Genomic DNA, 20,097 nt, shown 5'->3' with positions numbered 1-20,097 from the left:
TCCCTGCTGAGTGTCCAGCCCATGGTAGGACTATCCCACAACCCTGAGATCATGACATGAGCAGAAATCAAGAGTCAAATGCGGGTGCCTGGGTGACTCAGTTGGTTAAGCGACTGCCTTCGGCTCAGGTCATGATCCTGGAGTCCTGGGATCGAGTCCTGCATCGGGCTCCCTGCTCAGCGGGGAGTCTGCTTCTCCCTCTGACCCTCTTCCCTCTCGTGCTCTCTCTCATTCTCTCTCTCTCTCAAATAAATAAATAAAAATCTTAAAAGAGAAGGAACCTTTAAAAAAAAAAAGTCAAATGCTTAATTGAGCCACCCAGGTGTCCCTAAAATTATAATTTTAAATAGAATATACAAGTAGGAGGCGCCTGGGTGACTCAGTTGTTAAGCGTCTGCCTTCGGCTCAGGTCGTGATCCCAGGGTCCTGGGATCGAGCCCCGCATCGGGCTCCCTGCTCAGTGGGAAGCCTGCTTCTCCCTCTCCCTCTCCCTCTCCCCCTGCTCATGGTCTCTCTCTCTTTCTCTCTCAAATGAATAAATAAAATCTTTAAAAAAAAAATGTGTTGAAGACTATTCCCGTAATATTTTTGTGTTGATGTGCTTTTAAAAATTGGGGAAACTTCAGTGGAAATGGCATAGGCTTTTAAATTTATGAAATAAACATGGAAAGCTTTAGTAAAAACCATGTTTATAATTCTCTGTATATGCAAACATTTTTTACCTACTGTTTTTTAGCTTTTTTACTTGGTAACCTGGGGTCCTCTTTATGGGTCCTACATGTATCACATTAATTTTAGTATCCACATAGTTTTTATTTTAGAGATGTAGCATACTTTAATCCCTAGTGATGAATTTTTGTTGGTTGCTTCCATTATTTCCTCTTACAAGCTGTCCTGTGTTATACAGAACTATAAATTTATTTATGCGGACTTGTTAGAATAATTTTTCTTTTTTTTTTAAGTTTTTTTTTTATTAGCGAGCGAGAGCCTGCGCGTGCATGCAGGGGCAGAGGGGGAGAGAGTCCTAAGCAGACTCCGTGCTGAGTGTGGAACTGGGCTCGATTTCATGACCCTGACATCACGAACTGAGCTGAAACCAAGAGTTGGGACGTTTACGGACTGCGCCACTCCAGGCGCTCCTAGAATATTTCTTATAAGAGAGATTCTAAAATGTGTATTTGCTGGACGAGACTATTTTCCTCTATACTTTGACCAGCTTGCATATTGGATATTACATGCTTATTGGGTGCAAAAGAAAATTTATAAATTTGTTTTGAGTCCTTGCTCTGAAAATGGAAAATACCTCGGATATTTTTTTTTAAGGCTTTACAATTTTCCAAACAGTTTCACCTGTTCCCTATTGATCTTTATAAAAACCTTTTTAGTAAGGCATTGTTAGGACAACTTTATTTTGCAGATAAAGATGGTAAGGGGTTAAAAATTTGTTGGTGTTGGCATGACTATTAAGTGATTTAACAGGTTTTCTTTTTTTTCAAAGATTTTATTTATCTGAGGGGGAGAGAGTGAGAGAGAGAGAGAGAAACATGAAAGGGGGGAGGGTCAGAGGGAGAAGCAGACTCCCTGCTGAGCAGGGAGCCCGATGTGGGACTCGATCCCAGGACTCCACAATCATGACCTGAGCCGAAGGCAGTCGCTTAACCAACTGAGCCACTCAGGTGCCCGAACAAGTTTTCAACCCTCTTCCTTTTTTCTTATTATTTTTGTGTTTTATGTCAAAATTTGATTCTGTGCCCTCAGAGGTTAGATAAGTTTGGAATTTGAAAAGGGGCAGGAGTTGAAAGATAACTAAATAAATTAATATGTTTCTTGTCAATATTGATATTTTTCACATTTTGTCTCTGAAGTGCAGCTTAGATATACAGGCATGTCTCGTTTTGTTTTGCTTTATGATGCTTTGCAGATATTTTTTTGCAAATTATAGGTTTGTGGCAATCTTAACATGGAGCAGGTTTATTGGTGCCATTTTTTCCAGCAGTATTTGCTTTGCTCACTTTGTCTCTTTGTCACATTTTGGTAATTCTCAAAATATTTCCAACTTTCCCATTACTATATTTGTTAATGGTCATCTATGGTCAGTGATCTTTGTTATTGTTATAGTTATATCGGCGCTCGTGCCCATCCATGTAGGACCGTGAACTTAATGTTCAGTAAACGTTTTGTGTCTTTTGACTCCTCCACCAATGTACCCCATCTCCCTATTCCCTGAGACACAGCAGTAGTGAAATTAGGCCAGTTATTTAACCTTATATAATGGCTTTTAACTGTTAAGTGAAAGGAAGAGTCCCATGTCTCTTCTTCACCTCAAAAGCTAGAAGTAAGCTTAATGAGGAGGGAATGTTGAAAGCTGGAATGGACCAAAAGCTAGGCCTCTTGGGCCAGTTAGCTAAGTTCTGAGCACAAAGGAAAAGTTTTTGATATTAAAAGTGCTACTCGAATGAACACACAAGTTATAAGAAAGCAGAGCAGCTTTATTGTGGATATGGAGAAAGTTTGAGTAGTTTGAGGATTGAACAAGCCACAACATTCCATTAAGCCAAAGCCTAATCCAGAGCAAGGCCCTCACTCTTCAGTTCTTTGAAGGCTGACAGACGTGAAGCAGCTGCAGCAGTAGAGTTTCAACCTAGCAGACGTTGGTTCATGAGGTTTTAAGGGAAGAAGCTGACTCTGTAAAATAAAAGTGCAAGATGAATCAGCAGGTGTTGATGTGGAAGCTGCAGCAAGTTCTTGAGAAGAATTAGCTAAGATAATTAATGAAGGTGGCTACACTACATAATAGATTTTCAGTGTAAATGAAACTGCCTTATATTATTAGAAGCGATTCATGGGAAGATGTCAAACTGTCAAGGTGAACAGTAGTTAAGAAGTTGATTCTAGCTCTCATGGATGATTTTGAGGAGTTTAAAACTTCAGTGGAGGAAGTAACTGCAGATGAGGTAGGAATAGCAAGAGATTTAGAAGAAGTGGAGAAGTGCTGCAATCTTATGATAAGACTTTAACAGATGCGGAATTGCTTATGGATGAGCAAAGAAAGTGGTTTCTTGAAATGGAATCTACTGGTGAAGATGTTGTGAAGATTGTTGAAGTGACAACATGATAGGATATTACATGGACTGAGTTAAAGCAGTGTCAGGGTTAACTGAGAGGATTAACTCCCAGTTTTGAAAGAAGTTCTCTGGGTAAAATGCTATAAACAGCATCATATGCTATAGCGAAATTGTTAGTGAGAAGATGGTCAGTTGATGGGGGAAAATGTCATTGTTGTCTTTAAGAAATTGGCACAGCCACCCCAGCCTTCTGCATCCCCCACCTTGATCAGTCAGCAGCCATCCACATTGAGGTAAGACCCTCTACTAGCAAAAAGATTAGGACTCACTGAAAGCTCAGGTGATGGTTAGCATTTTTTAGCAATAAAGTGTTTTTTTAATTAAGGTATGCACACTTTTTATAGAAGTACTATTGCACACTTAATAGGCTATAGTGTAGTGTAGACATAACTTTTATATGCACTGGAAAACCAAAAAATCTTTTTGACTGTTTATTGTGATATTCTCTTTATTGTGCTGGTCTGGTACTGAACTTGAAATGTCTCTGAGGTATGCCTGTAATGAAAAGTGGATTAGCCAGCAGTGAACTGATTCACTGGCTGACATGCAACCTTTTAATAACTTTAAAATTTGCAGGGTACACTTGGGGTAACTGTGGGCCCAAATCTGTCCTCTTTTGGGGGGACAGGCAGAATCAGAATGTCAAATGACATGTATGGGTTCTTTTGTGAAAAGTTGTTTACTGTACTATAGTTATCAAGAAATTCTAATAGTAGTTATCTCTGCATTGGGGCACTTTGTGCCTGTGTCAGGTTTTCCTGATCAGTATTAAAATGAAAACAAAAGGGTGCCTAGGTGGCTCAGTTGGTTAAGCGACTGCCTTTGACTCAGGTCATGATCCTGGAGTCCCAGGATCGAGTCCCACATCCGGCTCCCCGCTCAGTGGGGAGTCTGCTTCTCCCTCTGATCTCCCCTCTCTCGTGCTTTCTCTCTCAAATAAATGAATACAATCTTAAAAAATAAAAATAAAAAAATGAAAACAAAACAATTGAGGATATAGATGAATTAAAGCTATGGGGAATTAAAATTTGAAGCTCTTAATGCATCAGCAGAAGTTATTAAAAATTACCCTTAAACTTCACCTGCTTGAGTTACTGAGTTTTAAGTAGGCTCCGTGGCCAGCATGGAGCCCACCATGGGGCTTGAACTCTCAGGACCCTGAGATCAAGACAGCTGAGATCAAGAGTCGGACTTAATTGACTGAGCCACTGAGGGCGCCCCAGTTACTGGGTTTTTAGTGGAAACCCTTCATATGCATTCTCAGATATATAAAAGGATTGAACTCTCCAAGCCTGTGGGAGGGTACAGATGTTCTTATCTGTATCAAAGCTGCCTGTTTTTTCTAGAGTGAAAAGAGGAACTTCTGTTTCATTCGAAGTAGCCTTCCTGACATGAACTACAAGATTTTTCCCAACACAGTCATCCTGCTCTGAAGTCTGGAGCTTACTTATATCTTGTAAACTAAAGTGTTCTGCCTAATTGACCAAATCTATTTCCATTCAGCAAATATTGAGTGACATGAAGGGGTAGATCTATGATTGCATACAGAAATGAAAAAGCAAACCCATTCTTCCTTCCAGGAGTCTTGTCAGTGAGGCACGTGGGTACCAAACATGAAAAGCGAGTATCTAGTCTTAGGCTACTTGAAACTGACAAGTAAATTATCTGTTTTTCAGATTTTATGGAAAGAACTCTTCTTACGTCCATGGGGGATTGGATTCAAATGGAAAGCCAGCAGATGCGGTCTATGGACAGAAAGTAAGCATCTCAAGTTTTCTGTAGGTTGTTACACAGCTAGAAAATAACCCATACAATTGAGGCAGATACATATTTGGTAGATTTACTGATACTTAAAGATCAAATTTTTTAATTTCTTTTTTAGAAATTTCGGTATTCATAACGATTTGGTAAATACGATAGCCATTGAAAAGCTTAAGGTTTTTTTGTTCAGGAGGTAATTTGTTTTAGCTTGGGGATCATTAACTGTAAACATTTTTTAGGTCTGTCAGTTCAAGACAGTTTTAAAAAGTTCGGGGTGGTCACTGGGAATAAACTGTTCTAAGGCAAATTAGAGTAGGGGCTGTGTAGTTTGTGATTTAAACATGGAGATTATCTCTACTTGTGTTGTATTAGGAAGTTCTCTGTTGGAGATTTTGTAAATTTTACGTCATTAACTCTTGCCTTGATTCCTTAGGAGATCCATAGGAAAGTGATGTCACAAAACTTTACCAATTGCCACACTAAGATTCGCCATGTTGATGCTCATGCCACTCTGAATGATGGTGTAGTGGTCCAGGTGATGGGGTTGCTCTCTAATAACAACCAGGCTTTGAGGAGATTCATGCAGACATTTGTCCTTGCTCCTGAGGTATGAAAACAGAAACAATGAAAGGTTATGCATATCTTTTTAGAAACTCTTCATTTTGAAATTTCAAACTTAAAAGTTGTAATAATAGTACAGTAATTCATACTCCTTACCTAGAACCACTGCCAACACTTGCCTATATGTTTGTAATTCTTTTTCTGTTTACCTGTCATTTTAATTCAAAACCATTTGAAAATAGGTTGGAGACAATCATGCCTAGTCATCCTTAGATACTTTTCCTAAGTGTAAGGAATACTCTTTCATAACCACAGTACAGTTACCAAATTTAGGAAGTATTGATGTTAATACAGTTAGCAATCTGTAGCCCATATTTAAGTTTTGGTGATTGTCCCAATAATATCCTTTATGGTATTTTTTCTTTTCCTGGTCCAAGATTCAATGCAGGATTACACATAATATAATATAGCTGTCCTGTCTTTTCAGTCTCCTTAAACGTGCAATAATTCTTTAATTTTTTGTTTTTCACAATATTGACATTTTTGAAGAGCACAAAGTACTTTGTAGAATACCTCAGTTTGAATTGTCTGATACTTCTTTATGATCAGATTTAGGTTATACACACATTAGTCTTTTGGTGCCTTACATTAGGAAGGCACTAGATGTTGTTTAGTCCTATGAGTGATGTTAACAATTGATTACTTAGTTAAGGTGATTGTCACCATGTTTTGCTGCTGTGAAGTTAGCATTTTTATTTTTCTTATTAGTAAATTGTGGTTGTTGTCCTTGAGACTATGCGAATACCTTGTTCTTCATCAAACTTTTGTGTGCTAGTTTTAGCATTGTTCTTGCTGGGGTCAGCTGCTACTCATGGTTATAAATGGTGATTATCTATTTCTATCATTTGGTATTCATTAGTTGGCATTTTACAGTAAAGCACTCTGCCTTCTGTCTGCTGTTATTTGTGGAGTGTTTGTTTATTTCATGGATTTAACCCACTAATAATGTCTAAAATGTCCCAGATCTGTTAAGTCTGAGCTCCTTCAGGCTGGCTTCTGTTGTTTGTTTTTGGCGAAGGGAGCACTTTATAACTTTTGTGGAACAAGATGTTTCAGGCTCATCTTGGACTTTCCCTGCTCTAGCCCCACCCAGCCCCTGTTCTGGTATCTGCGGTTTCTTCCAGGATCCCTGGTTCTTTTTAGTTACCATGCTCTGCATGAAAGGGCCACAGGTTTATGTTGAATAATTATATTTGTACTGTCTTTCTGACTGGTGCAGACTGAACGGAGTCAGAACGCCTATCTGCATAAGCATGTGGATGGAAGTGGCTCAGTAGTGATTAGACGTTTTCTCTAGCATTACCCTTAAGATAATTTTCTGTCCAGAATGATGAATCTAAAACCCCTATCCTTTTACTGTTAGAAAAATTACAGGTTTCATTTTACTTATGAGTTTTAGAGGATGGCTTATTATCTGTAGTATAAAACTTGATGGAGTTCTAACTATACAAAGAATCATGTAGGATGTGATTACCAGTTATTTCCAGTTTGCTTAAAGTTCCTTTTCCCATTAAAGAGGAAGAATCTAACATTACCTTAGTATGATGCATTTTTACATGAACTGTCTCAAAGCAAATACTAATACTCAAAGCTGTGAGGTGGTTTTTTTTTTTTTTAATAGATGAGACAGTAACTGAATAACTAGTTAATAACATAGTTGGATTTATATTCTGGTGTGTCTTCTACCTAGTGTTGTGGGCAAACTTTTTCAGCTCTACCACCATTGAGTGTTTATATCAATATTGTTGGACACAGATATAAGGGAATTTTAAATACCCACTGCAGTTGGTATTCTGTTTTTATTCAAAAAATGATTTGAGGTGTGTGGCATCTTACATACTTAGAGCTTTACCAGTGTTTGGATATCCGTCTGCTGGTGTTTTAAGGAAGCAATATATTTGAGTGTAGTTTTTAATGGCTATAATGTAGGGCAGGGTTTTTCATCCTTGGTGTTATTGTTTTGGGCTGAATAATTTTTTTGTGGCTGGCTGTTTTGTGCATTGTGGGATGTTTAGCAGCATCCCTGCCCTTTTCTCAGTAGTTTCAGTTGCACTCCCCCATGTGAAAACTGAAATCTCTCCAGACGCTGCCAGATGTCTTCTGGTGGTGCAGTATTTTCCTTAGTTGAGAACCACTCGTGTAGGGTGACATAGCTTTTTCAAAGTCTGCTGAATAAATGAAAAGTTTTTGTTGGCATTGCAGGGCTCTGTTGCAAATAAGTTCTACGTTCACAATGATATCTTCAGATACCAAGATGAGGTCTTTGGTGGCTTTGTCACTGAGCCTCAGGAGGGTAAGTTACTTGTCTAAATTTTTTTTTGATGGCATCAGGTTAACTTGAAGACAGTATGGGTTTCTTGAAAAAAAAAAAATTTTTTTTTTAAGATTTTATTTATTTATTTGACAGAGAGAGACACAGCGAGAGAGGGAACACAAGCAGGGGGAATGGGAGAGGGAGAAAGCAGGCTTCCTGCCGAGCAGGGAGCCTGATGCGGGGCGCGATCCCAGGATTCTGGGATCATGACCTGAGCCGAAGGCAGATGCTTAACGACTGAGCCACCCAGGCGCCCCATTGAATGTTTTTATTATACTCTATATTCTTCATTAACAACTTCTAATTGTCAAGACAGAGGAAGGGTCTGAGTTTTTAACCTACAGGGAGCTAATAGGTTAGCCTATTTCATGGAAGACCTAAAACTCCTAAGTCAGTAGTAGGTAATTATTCACTGCAACAGTGTTAAGCATTTTTGCCACATTTTCCACAGGACACCATGAAGTCCAGATGGTACCTGCATTTGGAGTAGGGTGCATTATAGGAGTGGAACCCTAAGTTTAAGGAATCAAAATCTTTTATAATGGGCAGTGAACATACAATGGGCAGTGAACATACCTGCCCTTTGCTCTAGAGGGAGACACTGTTTTTCTGAGGCTGTTTGCTGTATAAATGTTCTTAAAAGATAGTTTGAAACAAAGGGTAGCCATTCCTTAGTTGTAAGATGTGCAGATATGTGAGAAACCCATGACGAATTGCCTCTAAACACTAATAATAATCAGTTTATTAGTGTTTTCTGTTAAGCTGAAATGATTCTAAGTGCTTTATATTTATTGTGTAAGACAACAGGTTTATAGATAAGTACTTTAAGTACTACTCTTATTTAATGGATTAGGGCCCTGAGGGTGCAGAGAAGTAATTCGCCTGATACTGTGTATCTAGTTAGGTGGTAGAGCCTGCATTGGATTATGGACAGTATGACATCAGACTCCCATGTTCTCAACCCAAACACTATAATAGCCTTAATTCTGTCCTTAAAGCCTTTCCCATGATATTACCAAATTGCTGTGCTTTATTTATATATATGTGTGTGTGCTTATTTCATTACTTTTTTTTTTTAGTTTCGTGTGTAAGATACAGTGATTGCACACTTCCATACAACACCTAGTGCTCATCACAAGCACACCTTTTAATCCCCAACACGTATTTAACCCATTCCTCCACCCACCTCATTACTTTGTTGATCATGATGAGCATTGTGAAAGTGAATATAAAACTGACCTTTGAACAACATGGGGGTTACAGGCACTGCCCCCCCCCCCAAAATCCCCGTGTAACTTTTGACCCTACAAAAACTTTATAGTCTGTTGACTGGAAACTTTACTGATAACATAAATGGTCAATTAACACATATTTTGTATGTTGTATGTATTATATATTCTTAAGGTAAGCTAGAGAAAAGGAAATACTATTAAGACTCTAAGGAAAAGAAAATACATTTACGGTACTGTACTGTATTTATCAGGAAAAATCTGCGTATAAGTGGACCTACACAGTTCAAACCCTCTTGTTCAAGGGTCATGTGTATTTGAGAATTAAATAAGCACTAATTACTTGAAATTTGTTTTCTTATATAGAATCTGAGGAAGAGGTAGAGGAACCTGAAGAAAGACAGCAGACACCTGAGGTGGTACCTGATGATTCTGGAACTTTCTATGATCAGACTGTCAGGTAAGAAAAGCTTTGTTCATCTGTCCAGAGCTGCATGAGAATTTGGGTTGTCTTGTCTTTCCCTTTGTTGGAGGGTAGTCATATTCTCTCAGAATTATTTCAGAATATAACAGTAATTTCCTAGAAGAAAGGTTTTGCTTTTGATATCACTGAGCTAAAAAAAATAACTTGCTTGGTGGTAAATTTTGGGATTTCTTAACAAGTATTTAATATATCAAGGCATTGCATTAAGTACTTTGGGGGGAAATAAATATGTTCAAGGGCTTATTTAAAGATCAGGCATAAATTGATAGAAATTCAGACATGAATTAAATAGCAGTTAATGTCAATAATTAACTCAGACACCAAATGTGTGACTGTCTTAAGCTGTGTTTTTTCCTCTGCATCCAGAACAAAAATATTTGATAGGAATAGAAATGAATATTTACTTGTTGCCATGTGATATGAAACCGTTGGTGTTAGTATTTAGTGCTTAAAGGATATTTTCATTTATTTCTCAAGGTGTGGTGATGGACTAATAACCACATTTACTCATCTGGGTTGCTGGTTGAAAAGCTACTGTCCATCACAAACATGCCAAATTAGAATTTCAGGGGGGAAAACTGCAACATTAACAAACACTCCTTGTGATTTATGTGGAAGTTTTAAGAGCTAGTATTCTGAATCATAACTAATGTCTTTTTTTTCCCTAAAATTGTTTGTGATTTATTATGAGAGGCTTTTTTGATGGTAAAAATTGCATAATATAAAATTTACCTTCTTAACCATTTTTAAGTGCATTGTGTCGTAATGTTTAACTATATGCACATAGTTATGCAATCGGATCTCTAGAACTTTTCATCTCAAAACTAAAACTATACCCATTAAACTCTTTTTTTCCCCTTACCCACAGCCTATTAGTGTTTTGTTATGTGTGGTAGGTAAATTGTGAGAGTTTTGGGATTATAACAGAAACCATGATTTGGTTCATTTTGATCTATTTTGATGTATTTGCTTATCAGAATTTAGCAAATCATTGCAGTTAAGATTTGCTCATTGAGTGCTCTTCTAAAAAGTTGTCTTGTTTTAATATTCAGATATGGAATTCCTAGATTTTTTTTTTGGAGAGCTATTTTTTGGTTTCTATAGTTAATAAATACTTGGTAATTTCTTGCTAAATCAGTAGAGTCAGAATGATATTTCTCTAATTTTCCTGTGAAAGCAATGACTTAGAAGAACATTTAGAGGAACCTGTTGCTGAACCAGAGCCAGATCCTGAACCAGAACCAGAGCAAGAACCTGTATCTGAAATCCAAGAGGAAAAGTCTGAGCCAGTATTGGAAGAAACTGCCCCTGAGGATGCTCAGAAGAGTTCTTCCCCAGCACCTACGGACATAGCTCAGACAGTACAGGAAGACTTGAGGGTATGCAATATGTCTTTATTCTTACTCTATTTCTGGTTGATTTTTAAAAATCTCTCTTCTCCTTTATTATTGTTACATTGACTTTTGTAGGTACATTTTTTGGTTCAGGGAAATTTCTTACATATTGAGCCATTCCTCAGATAAGTAAGATGCATATTGTTTTATAAAAGTAACTCTCCTCCCCTCCCAAGGAAACTTGAATACTTTTTATTAGACCAGAAATTTCAGGTGTTACTTTATCACCATATTAATAACCCCTCATTTTTTAAATGTTTCAAATTATGACATGCTTGTTATAACCAATAAGAGGTAATGTATCTTTTTTGAAAAATATGGCACAATAGACACTCCTGCTTTTTTTCTGAAATCTAATTGAGGATAACTTTACAGTAGAAGTAGAAACAAACTATGAAATATAGCTACTTTTTAATTTAGAATACTTGATTTCAAAAGTTTGAAGCTTTTCAGTTAGTCCTGCGTCTCATCAGGGTGATGTTAACTGAAATCACAGAACCTTTACATTTGTGAAGGCATATGTTTTAATGCTTTATTTATGGGGTCAGGGTTCTTATGTCATTTATCTAATAGTTAATTCAAGTGCTTCTGTGCTAGGCATTGTTCTAGGTATGGGAACTATTGGTTAAACCGATAGTGTTCTTGGTCTCTCTCTGGCAGTGATTAGGTGAATAGGAAAGAGAAATGTGAAATGACTTCAGCTTGCCGGTAGAAAAGTAGGTTGGCTGGATTGGGAAGGAATGACTAATTAGGTGGCTATTGTAGTAGTTCTGGAGAGAAATACTGATAACCTGGGATGAAGGTTGTGGCAGTGAAGATAACGAGGTAAATAGCAAGATTTGGTAAGTTTGATACAGATTGAAAAGGTGTTCAAGGTAATTCTAAAGTTTTGTCATTGAATTGATGTTTGTGCCATCATTTGGAATCATAGGAGGAAGAGCTGGTTTTGGAGGAATTTTCTTTGATTCACAAACTTGAAATTGAGTGAAAGGAGCTTGTTAAGACTAAGCTTTTCATATTTTGCTGTACTTGATGACTAGTTCTAGGGAATTTTAGTACTAAATTTTGTAAGTAGGGGGAGAAAAGGAATCTCGAGATACTTACAAAGTAACTCCATTCTACCTGTGAAAATGTGATTCATATGTACAAGAAATAAAGAACTAATAGCTTTTGTATTGTTTTGATATGGGTAATCAATTATTGTTGTTGTTCCCTTAGACATTTTCTTGGGCATCTGTGACCAGTAAGAACCTTCCACCCAGTGGAGCTGTTCCAGTTACTGGGATACCACCTCATGTTGTTAAAGTACCAGCTTCACAGGTGAGTTACTAAGCTTGTATATTAGGCCCATTTGCTTGTATTTCATGTAATTTGGTTTCACATAGGTTTGGAGAATGTGGGAGCTGGTACATAGAGTAGAGAAGAGGTGGTTTTTAATAATTTCTTTTGTGAGAGAATTGTCATTCTCTCTTTTATTTATTTGAGAGAGAGCATGAGCGTGCACTTATGTGCGAGGGGAGGAACAGGGACAAGCCCACTCTGCACTGAGTGCAGAGCCCCACTTTGGGCTCAATCCCAGGACCCTAAGATCATGACCTGAACTGAAACCAAGAGTCAGATGCTCAGCTGACAGCCACCCAGGCACCCCTGTCATTTTCTCTTTTAAACCTTATTGTTAGCTAAGAAACTTTACAAGAAAAAAGGTCAGTTTGCTTTGTTTTTATACAGAAGTTGACTTATAAATTTTTCAGCCTCGTCCGGAGTCTAAGCCTGAGTCTCAGATTCCACCGCAGAGGCCTCAGAGGGATCAAAGAGTGCGAGAACAACGAATAAATATTCCTCCCCAGAGGGGACCTAGACCAAGTAAGAGCTCAGAAGGGTGACTTCTCTAGTTTGGGGGAATTTGAGGTGAGAGCTTGTGTCTTAGGGGGTGGTTGACATTTTCTACTTTAAAAAATTCTGGAGCTGGTGGAATTACCTGGATTTAGGGGTGGAGAAAAAAATTATTGAATGAAATAGTCACTGAAAAATGTCTTTCTCTGTCTTTCATTGCTGTTTTTGTTTAAGTCCGTGAGGCTGGTGAGCAAGGTGATGTTGAACCCCGAAGAATTGTGAGACACCCTGATAGTCACCAACTTTTCATTGGCAATCTGCCACACGAAGTGGACAAATCGGAGCTTAAAGATTTTTTTCAAAGTAGGTTGAGTTTTATATATTTTTAATTTACACTTTTTTTTTTTTTAAAGATTTAAGAGAACGAGAGGGGGGGATTGTGAGAACAAGAGGGGGCGGGCAGAGGGAGAAGCAGATTCCCTGCAGAGGAGGGAGCAATGTGGGACTCGATCCCAGAACCCTGGGATCATGACTGGAGCCGAAGGCAGATGCTTAACCGACTGCGCCACCCAGGTACCCAAGTAGGTTGAGTTTTAAACACTAGATTCATCTAATGCAGTGTTGTCCAATAGAAGTAGATGAGCCACATATGTAATTTTAAGTTTCTAGTGGCCACATTTTATTTTATTTTTTTAGTGGTCACATTTTAAAAAGTTAAAAAATCTAAATTTAATTTTAATATTTTATTTAACCCAGTGTATCTAAAACATCATTTCAACATGTAAAAATGAGAGATATTTTATGTTTTCCTGTACTAAAAATTTTTTAAGTCCAGTGTGTATTACGCTTAATGGCACTTGTTTTGGAATTGCCACACTTCAAGTGGTCTGTATCCACATGTGACTAGTGGCTATCAGTGGATAGTGTGTGTGTAATATTTAAAGGAGATGTTCTAATCAGTTATTTGAGAGTCTGTGTTTCACTTGCAGGTTATGGGAATGTGGTGGAGCTGCGCATTAACAGCGGTGGGAAATTACCCAATTTTGGTTTTGTTGTGTTTGATGATTCTGAGCCTGTTCAGAAGGTCCTTAGCAACCGGGTAAGCAGTTTTTCATCGTGATTTTTTTTTTTTTAACAAGAATATCTTGGATCTTTGAATGTATTCATCCTTAAAACTATGTCTTCTGAGTAAAGTACAATTGATTCCAACATGTTTGGGTAATATATTCCATGGTGATTGGCCATTACTGTTGAAAGACTTGCCTGGGAGTTTAACAAAACTTCTGTCTAAATATCTTAATTTTGGAGCCATTGAATGTGAAGAGATGAAGTAACTAATAGTTACCAATGCACTGAAATTTATGCAAATTTCTTTCCTTGTGGGGGAGGGGAGGCAGGTTCTGGTTTAAGAGATGAAATACCATGTTAACTTTTAGCTGAGATAACTTAAAAGTCAATTTTCCCTGGGCAGTTTTGATATATGGCTGTTATGGGTCTAACTATGAGGAGCTTCTCCTTTTATTCTATAAATTGTCTAGGTTTGGAGTCACCCTGCCTGGAACCACTTTTATTAACAGATCGCTTCTTAACAGTACTTTCTAATCATAAGAGGGATTTTGTAGAATTGGAATCAGTTCTTAAAGAACCCTTCCCTTCCCCCACATCTTTCATTAGCAAAAAAATCACTTTTTAGTAGTAATAGTAGAGAAGAACAAAAGTGTAAATATTTATTTACTGAGATGGGTGTGGGAGTTTAAAAATCCCACTTTTAAAAAAATTTGTGAAATTCACATAACAAAATTAACCATTTTAAGGTGTAAAATTTAGTGGCTTTTAATACATGTTGTTGTGCAACCATCACCTATCTTGCTACAAAACATTTTTATCAAAAGTAAACCATTTATCCATTAAGCAGTCCTTTCCCATATCTTCTCTCCCCAGCCCTTGGCAACAACTAATCTTTCAGTCTCTGCAGATTAAAACTACACATTTTATTAACCATGAAATAGAAATGTTGTAGATCATTATTTCCCAGAGGTTCTATAGAATCTCTGATGTTCTTCACAGTGTTGATGGCTATACTGTAAAATTTAATGTTGTGGTTTTTAACATTATATGAGCCTTAATCTGCAAATGTGTATTTAATTTTTCAAACTATTTGACCCCTGTTTTTATGAAGCATCTCCTGCAAAACACTTAGAAATGAGGAGAGAACAGTGGCTTATCTTAGCATAGCCACAGAATACCAAACCTAGAAATGTCGCATAGGCTTTGTGCATAAATCCATTATTCAGCATGCAAAAAAGATCCAGTGGCCAGCCTTTTTGGTGCAGGCTTGAATTCATCCTTAGAGGGTCTGATACTCCCAGTGGGCCAAAAGAGGTCAGACCTTATAACTGGCCTCTTAATTGTCCAAGGTAAGGAGTTTGTTTCATTTAATGCACCTGGATAAGCCATGGCATCTTTATGCTTAAGAATATTTTGAAATAAAATTTCCTCAGGAAGGACCTATATGTTTGGTACATTTTTCTCATTCAAATTACTTTTACCCTTGTGATAACTCCTCAGAGATGTCTTTAGTTACTACCTTTTAAAACATACCCAGCCTCAGTCTCTCTCCCTTATCTTTCAGACTTTAATATGGTCTCGTTTTTCTCATTGTATGTAGAATATTGCCTGGAACAGGGCTTCAGATTAATGTGTGTGAAGAGGTTTATATAGTGTGAATATTAAAATGTTGAATATTTTTAATATTTTAGTGTTAAATGTATTTATGAATGTACAAATACAAATAGGCATTTAATCAGAATTTTATTTTTTATTTTTGTTTTTTTAAAGATTTTATTTATTTGAGAGAGTGAGCGGGAGAGGGAGAGAGGAGAGTGCAGGGGGAGGGGAGAGGGAGAAGCAGACTCCCCATTGAGTAGGGAGCCCAATGTGGGGCTCAATCCCAGGACACCAGGATCATGACCTGCGCGGAAAGCAGATGCTTAACTGAGCCACCCAGGCACCCCTAATCAAAATTTTAAATATGTTACAGTTAGAGTTCTGAAGAGGCCTTTCTGGGGTGCCTGTGCTTTAAAGTGTATACTTCCCTGTCAGGATGCCTTCATTTACATTCTGCTTCCATTGTTCATTAGGTTGTGACCTGTGGGTTAGTTCCTTAACCTTCCTGGCCCTTAGTTTGCTGGTCTCTCAAGTAGGTGTAATGACAGCCCTCAGACGGTTGTGAATGTTAAATGAGATAATAGGTGTGAAGTATACAGAACGCTTCTCTGCATAGTAAGCACTGTTAGATACTTACTTTTAAAAAATATGTCACTTAAAAAACCAGTGCGTGCCAGTGAGGAGCATAAATTGAATTCATTGTAATCTCGAGTAATCCTTTATTTTCTACTTTAGATCTGTTGGGCTAAAAGGAAGGCCCAAGACATAGGATATATTTTTTTTTCCTTCGCTGAGCTCTGTTATCTTATTATCTTTTATCTTCAGTATTTTCCAAAATTTTGTTAAGGCAAATAGCATTTTGTTACAGTTCTGTTTAGATGGAATTAATGATGTTTTTGAGATGGATATGTACTTTGCATAAATGTGCAGCACAGTTTTTCCACATTAGGTGATGATGGAAGATTATTCTAAGCCTTCAAATCCATGGGGAAGGTGGCAATTCTTATTTATATTCTATTTATGTAATTCTGTGGGAAAGTTAAGATTTGCTCTAAGAAGTACGAGAGTTACTTGTGCTGCTGTGTTGTAAATTGTCTTTTTTTGAACTAGGTTGCATACCCAGCTCCTCCCATCTTTGCAGGTATTTGTTAATTGGGAGAATTACGTGTTCTGAGTTGGAAATAAAAACTGAACTGAGAACATAGCTGATTTGTAAGCTGCTACTTCTTCGTAATAGCTTTATTTCTTTTATATTTGGTAGTTGGAAGCCCATAAGCACATAAGCACTGTGTAAGTCTGCTTACCTTGATTCCTGCAGCCCATCATGTTCAGAGGTGAGGTCCGTCTGAATGTGGAAGAGAAGAAGACTCGAGCTGCCCGGGAAGGGGACCGTCGAGATAACCGCCTGCGGGGACCTGGAGGCCCTCGAGGTGGGCTGGGTGGTGGAATGAGAGGCCCTCCCCGTGGAGGCATGGTGCAGAAACCAGGATTTGGAGTGGGAAGGGGAATTGCTCCAAGGCAGTGAATTGCTCTTCAGTTGATCTTCACGCAGCAGTACAAATCTTCTAGCTCCTGCAGAATGGTGAATTTCTTACACCAGCGTTTGGTATCCTGGAGTTTGACCCTAGTCTATTATAAACTGCTTAAGTTTGTACAATTTTACTTTTTGTGTTAATTATGTGTGCTCCCTTTCCCGCCCTTCCCTCTCCTCACCTTTTAGTCCTTCACTTCCAATTTTGTGGAATGATATTTTAGGAAAAACAGATTTTTAAAGAAGAGAAAAAGACTGAATTTCCTTGCTTTACTTTTGCATATACAGACTGGATTTTTTTTAACAGCCGTTTCCCCAAAGGAATGTGTCTTGCTTATTACTGACATTTGGTATGTTTCATTCATTGGAATATTATTTTCTATGTGTTTCAAAAGCCTGTGAGAAACACAGGATTTGATAAACATTTTGAAGGCAGGAAAAATCCAAATTGTTTCTTCTTTGAGAGTCATGACTACCTTCTGGTGTGTAGAAATTGCCATTGGAAAAATTGACAGTTTTGATTCTTGCTGGTATGGTTAAAAAAATAAAAGGTGTTAGTAGAGTTTTTTTTTTTTTTTTCTTTTGGTATGTGATCACAAAACAAATATAAACCTGTTTTTACCATTTAAATTGTGAGAAAGGTTTTAAATGTCTAGAATGCAACTGATCTAGATTTCTTTTGAAGTAGTTTTTTTCATGTTTAATTTGTATTTGTAAAAAAACAAAACAAAAAAAACCCAAAAACAAAGAAACCCCAAAATCCAAATAACACAAAACCAGAGCAAAACTGTTGTGCCTTCTATTTATCTTTGATTCCAGCCTTGGCAGTTGTTTAAAGAAAAAAAAAAAAGTCTAGATTTGTTTTATCAGGTGTAGAATACGTTGGGAATTGAAGAATCCCTCTTTTGACCTGGTATGTCTTCTGTTCATTTGTTATGCCTTATTCTTAAAATTGAGTCTCAAACTGGAATTCCTTTAAGGACAGATATGCTTCTATGAGAGGTCCTTTTCGACCTAAGTAGTCCAGCATTTGTATTAAGTTTTATTTCGGTAAATATTCAGAATCTTAATCATAGCCCATAAAAAGGAATATGACTTTAATATTGGACTTTGTGCTTGAGTGTCTGCCCGTTTTTTTTTTTCTTTAAATCATAGCCATATGGTAAATTTTCTATTTTGTTATGGTTCTCTTTTATTCATGGGCATGCAGTGGGTGTTTCTTGGAAATGGCCAATTTTTATTAAAATATTTCTGGAAGAAAATTTAATCTGGCAGTATAGACTAATATTCGTTTTACATAGTATGTTAATTTTTTGAGTGCCGTGTGTGAGATGGGTGAAGGTTTTGTTTACACATTTGTGAAGCAAGCCTTTGTGTGATAACTTGTCATACTAATTGGGCAACGAGGTTGTCAAATTTAACTTATTTATTTTCTTAACAGTGTTCATCATTAGGACTGTTTGAGGATAGTATATGAGTAGGGATAGGAATGTTTGTTTTGCTGTTACTGGGCAACTCTAGGTTTGCTGAAGGGTGTAGTCTTAAAATGAAGTTCTATGTTATCGGTCCTCAGTACCTGAAATATTTGAAAATTGGCAACATCTCCTTCATAAAGAAATGTAACTGAGTCACATGGCTTTTTTGGGTCAGCTTAAATAACTATTTGGTAACCACTTCATTTGGCCCAGGCCAGTGATAATTGGAAGACATTCAGCTTGTACTTTTGTAGCTTATATTAAGCCTGTGGTGGAAATAAAAAAACTTAGCTGGAGTTGTTTTTGAAAAAAAAAAAAATACTAAGTTGTAGTAACTGTAAGGTCATAAATTATGGATAACCTAGAAATCATTTTTCACAGGTAAATGTTAATCCATACATTTCACTAGGCATTTTTCCTACTCAGTAGTTTAAGGGCACCAACTGGATACAGTGATTCTCAACCCAGGCTGTTAATGCATCCTAGAGGACATTTGGAAATGGGTGAGACTTGGGGAGGAGGGAAGAGGAGACACCACATCTGGCATTTAGTGGGTGGGGCCAACAATGTCAAATGGTCTATAAAAATAAAGCAAACGCCTTTGAGATCATGGATGTTCCTCATTCCCTATAATACATGGAGGATGGAAGGGAGGGGTGGGTGAGGACAACTGGAGTAAAGACTCAATCCTTTGAAAAATAGCCTCAGATAAATGAATTAGCAAATAGAAATCTCTTTCAGGAATTAATAGTAACATCTACTGCAGAGACTTTCCTTTATTTGTACCCATGTGTGATTTTTAAAGAACTGTTTGGAGAGGTAGTAACAATAATGCTAGATGCTTCTTGTAACTTGTTGCATAAGCTTAGAAAACAAAAGGGTTGCTTCAGTAATTTCAGGTCATCAGAATGGGATGATTGTGGAGTTTTAAATAGCATTGGACTTTATATGTCAGATTTGGCATCATGGTTAACACTATGAAGAATCCCAGTATCATTGTTTACATTACTGCTGATAGAATAAACATGACACCCTAGATAGTATATATTCACACAGGTAGAAAGTGAAAATAGGTTAGGGCAAGATTTTCTAGGCAGCATAAGGTCATCACATTCAACCTTTTCGGGTTTTAAAATGCAGCTTTTCAACTGTAAGAATGGCCGATATACAGTTCTTTTCTCCTGAGCTTTAAACCCTTCACCCATGAGTATTTTAGCTAAGTAAGGTTAGTTTGGTTTAATGGGTCTTCCTCTTTTAAGATCTTGGGCCTTACAAAAATACATTGTGTTCTTTTGTGGTGAGGCTGGGCTTGTGTGTATTCCTATGCTCTCAACTTTTTGAGCTGTTGCTGGGAGTACTGAAATGGGTAATCCAAAAATCATTAATTGGCTTTTGGGTGGTGGGTAGGTTACTACCACAGTATTGGTTGAACTGCACTTTGGTTTTAGGTTAGAAAACTAATTTTCACAATTACCCTGTGGATTAGGTGCTATTTTTCCCAAAGTAATAGATGAAGAAGAAATTGCATCAGAGCAGTTAAATTTTAGGCCTCTAAGTTATCCATGTAATAAGAGCAGATTGACTTCCAAAATTGATGCTTTTTCTCTAGAGCTCTGATGCCTACGTATTTACATTTGAGTGATACACTGAAAAATAGGACATG

The 20,097-nt window shown here is 37.4% G+C and overlaps 1 protein-coding gene across 3 annotated transcripts in view; it reads left to right on the top strand.

Moving 5' to 3' along the window:
* G3BP1 (G3BP stress granule assembly factor 1) overlaps positions 1–18,223 on the top strand; it is a 31,283-nt gene extending 13,060 nt beyond the window's left edge. For all 3 annotated transcript variants that reach the window (XM_027604598.2, XM_027604599.2, XM_027604600.2), the window contains exons 3-12: positions 4,802–4,883; positions 5,320–5,493; positions 7,710–7,800; positions 9,417–9,510; positions 10,712–10,913; positions 12,147–12,248; positions 12,680–12,791; positions 12,996–13,124; positions 13,751–13,860; positions 16,747–18,223. In XM_027604598.2, coding sequence (XP_027460399.1) covers positions 4,802–4,883; positions 5,320–5,493; positions 7,710–7,800; positions 9,417–9,510; positions 10,712–10,913; positions 12,147–12,248; positions 12,680–12,791; positions 12,996–13,124; positions 13,751–13,860; positions 16,747–16,953 — 1,303 coding nt within the window. In that variant the 3' untranslated portion in view covers positions 16,954–18,223. The remainder of the gene's footprint in view (positions 1–4,801; positions 4,884–5,319; positions 5,494–7,709; positions 7,801–9,416; positions 9,511–10,711; positions 10,914–12,146; positions 12,249–12,679; positions 12,792–12,995; positions 13,125–13,750; positions 13,861–16,746) is intronic.
* Positions 18,224–20,097: the final 1,874 nt, after the last annotated feature.

This window comes from Zalophus californianus, chromosome 5 (assembly GCF_009762305.2).
Source record: "Zalophus californianus isolate mZalCal1 chromosome 5, mZalCal1.pri.v2, whole genome shotgun sequence".
Taxonomy (NCBI): domain Eukaryota; kingdom Metazoa; phylum Chordata; class Mammalia; order Carnivora; family Otariidae; genus Zalophus; species Zalophus californianus.
The sequence above is the reverse complement of the archived record's forward strand: the minus strand, read 5'-3'. Positions and strand labels throughout refer to the sequence as shown.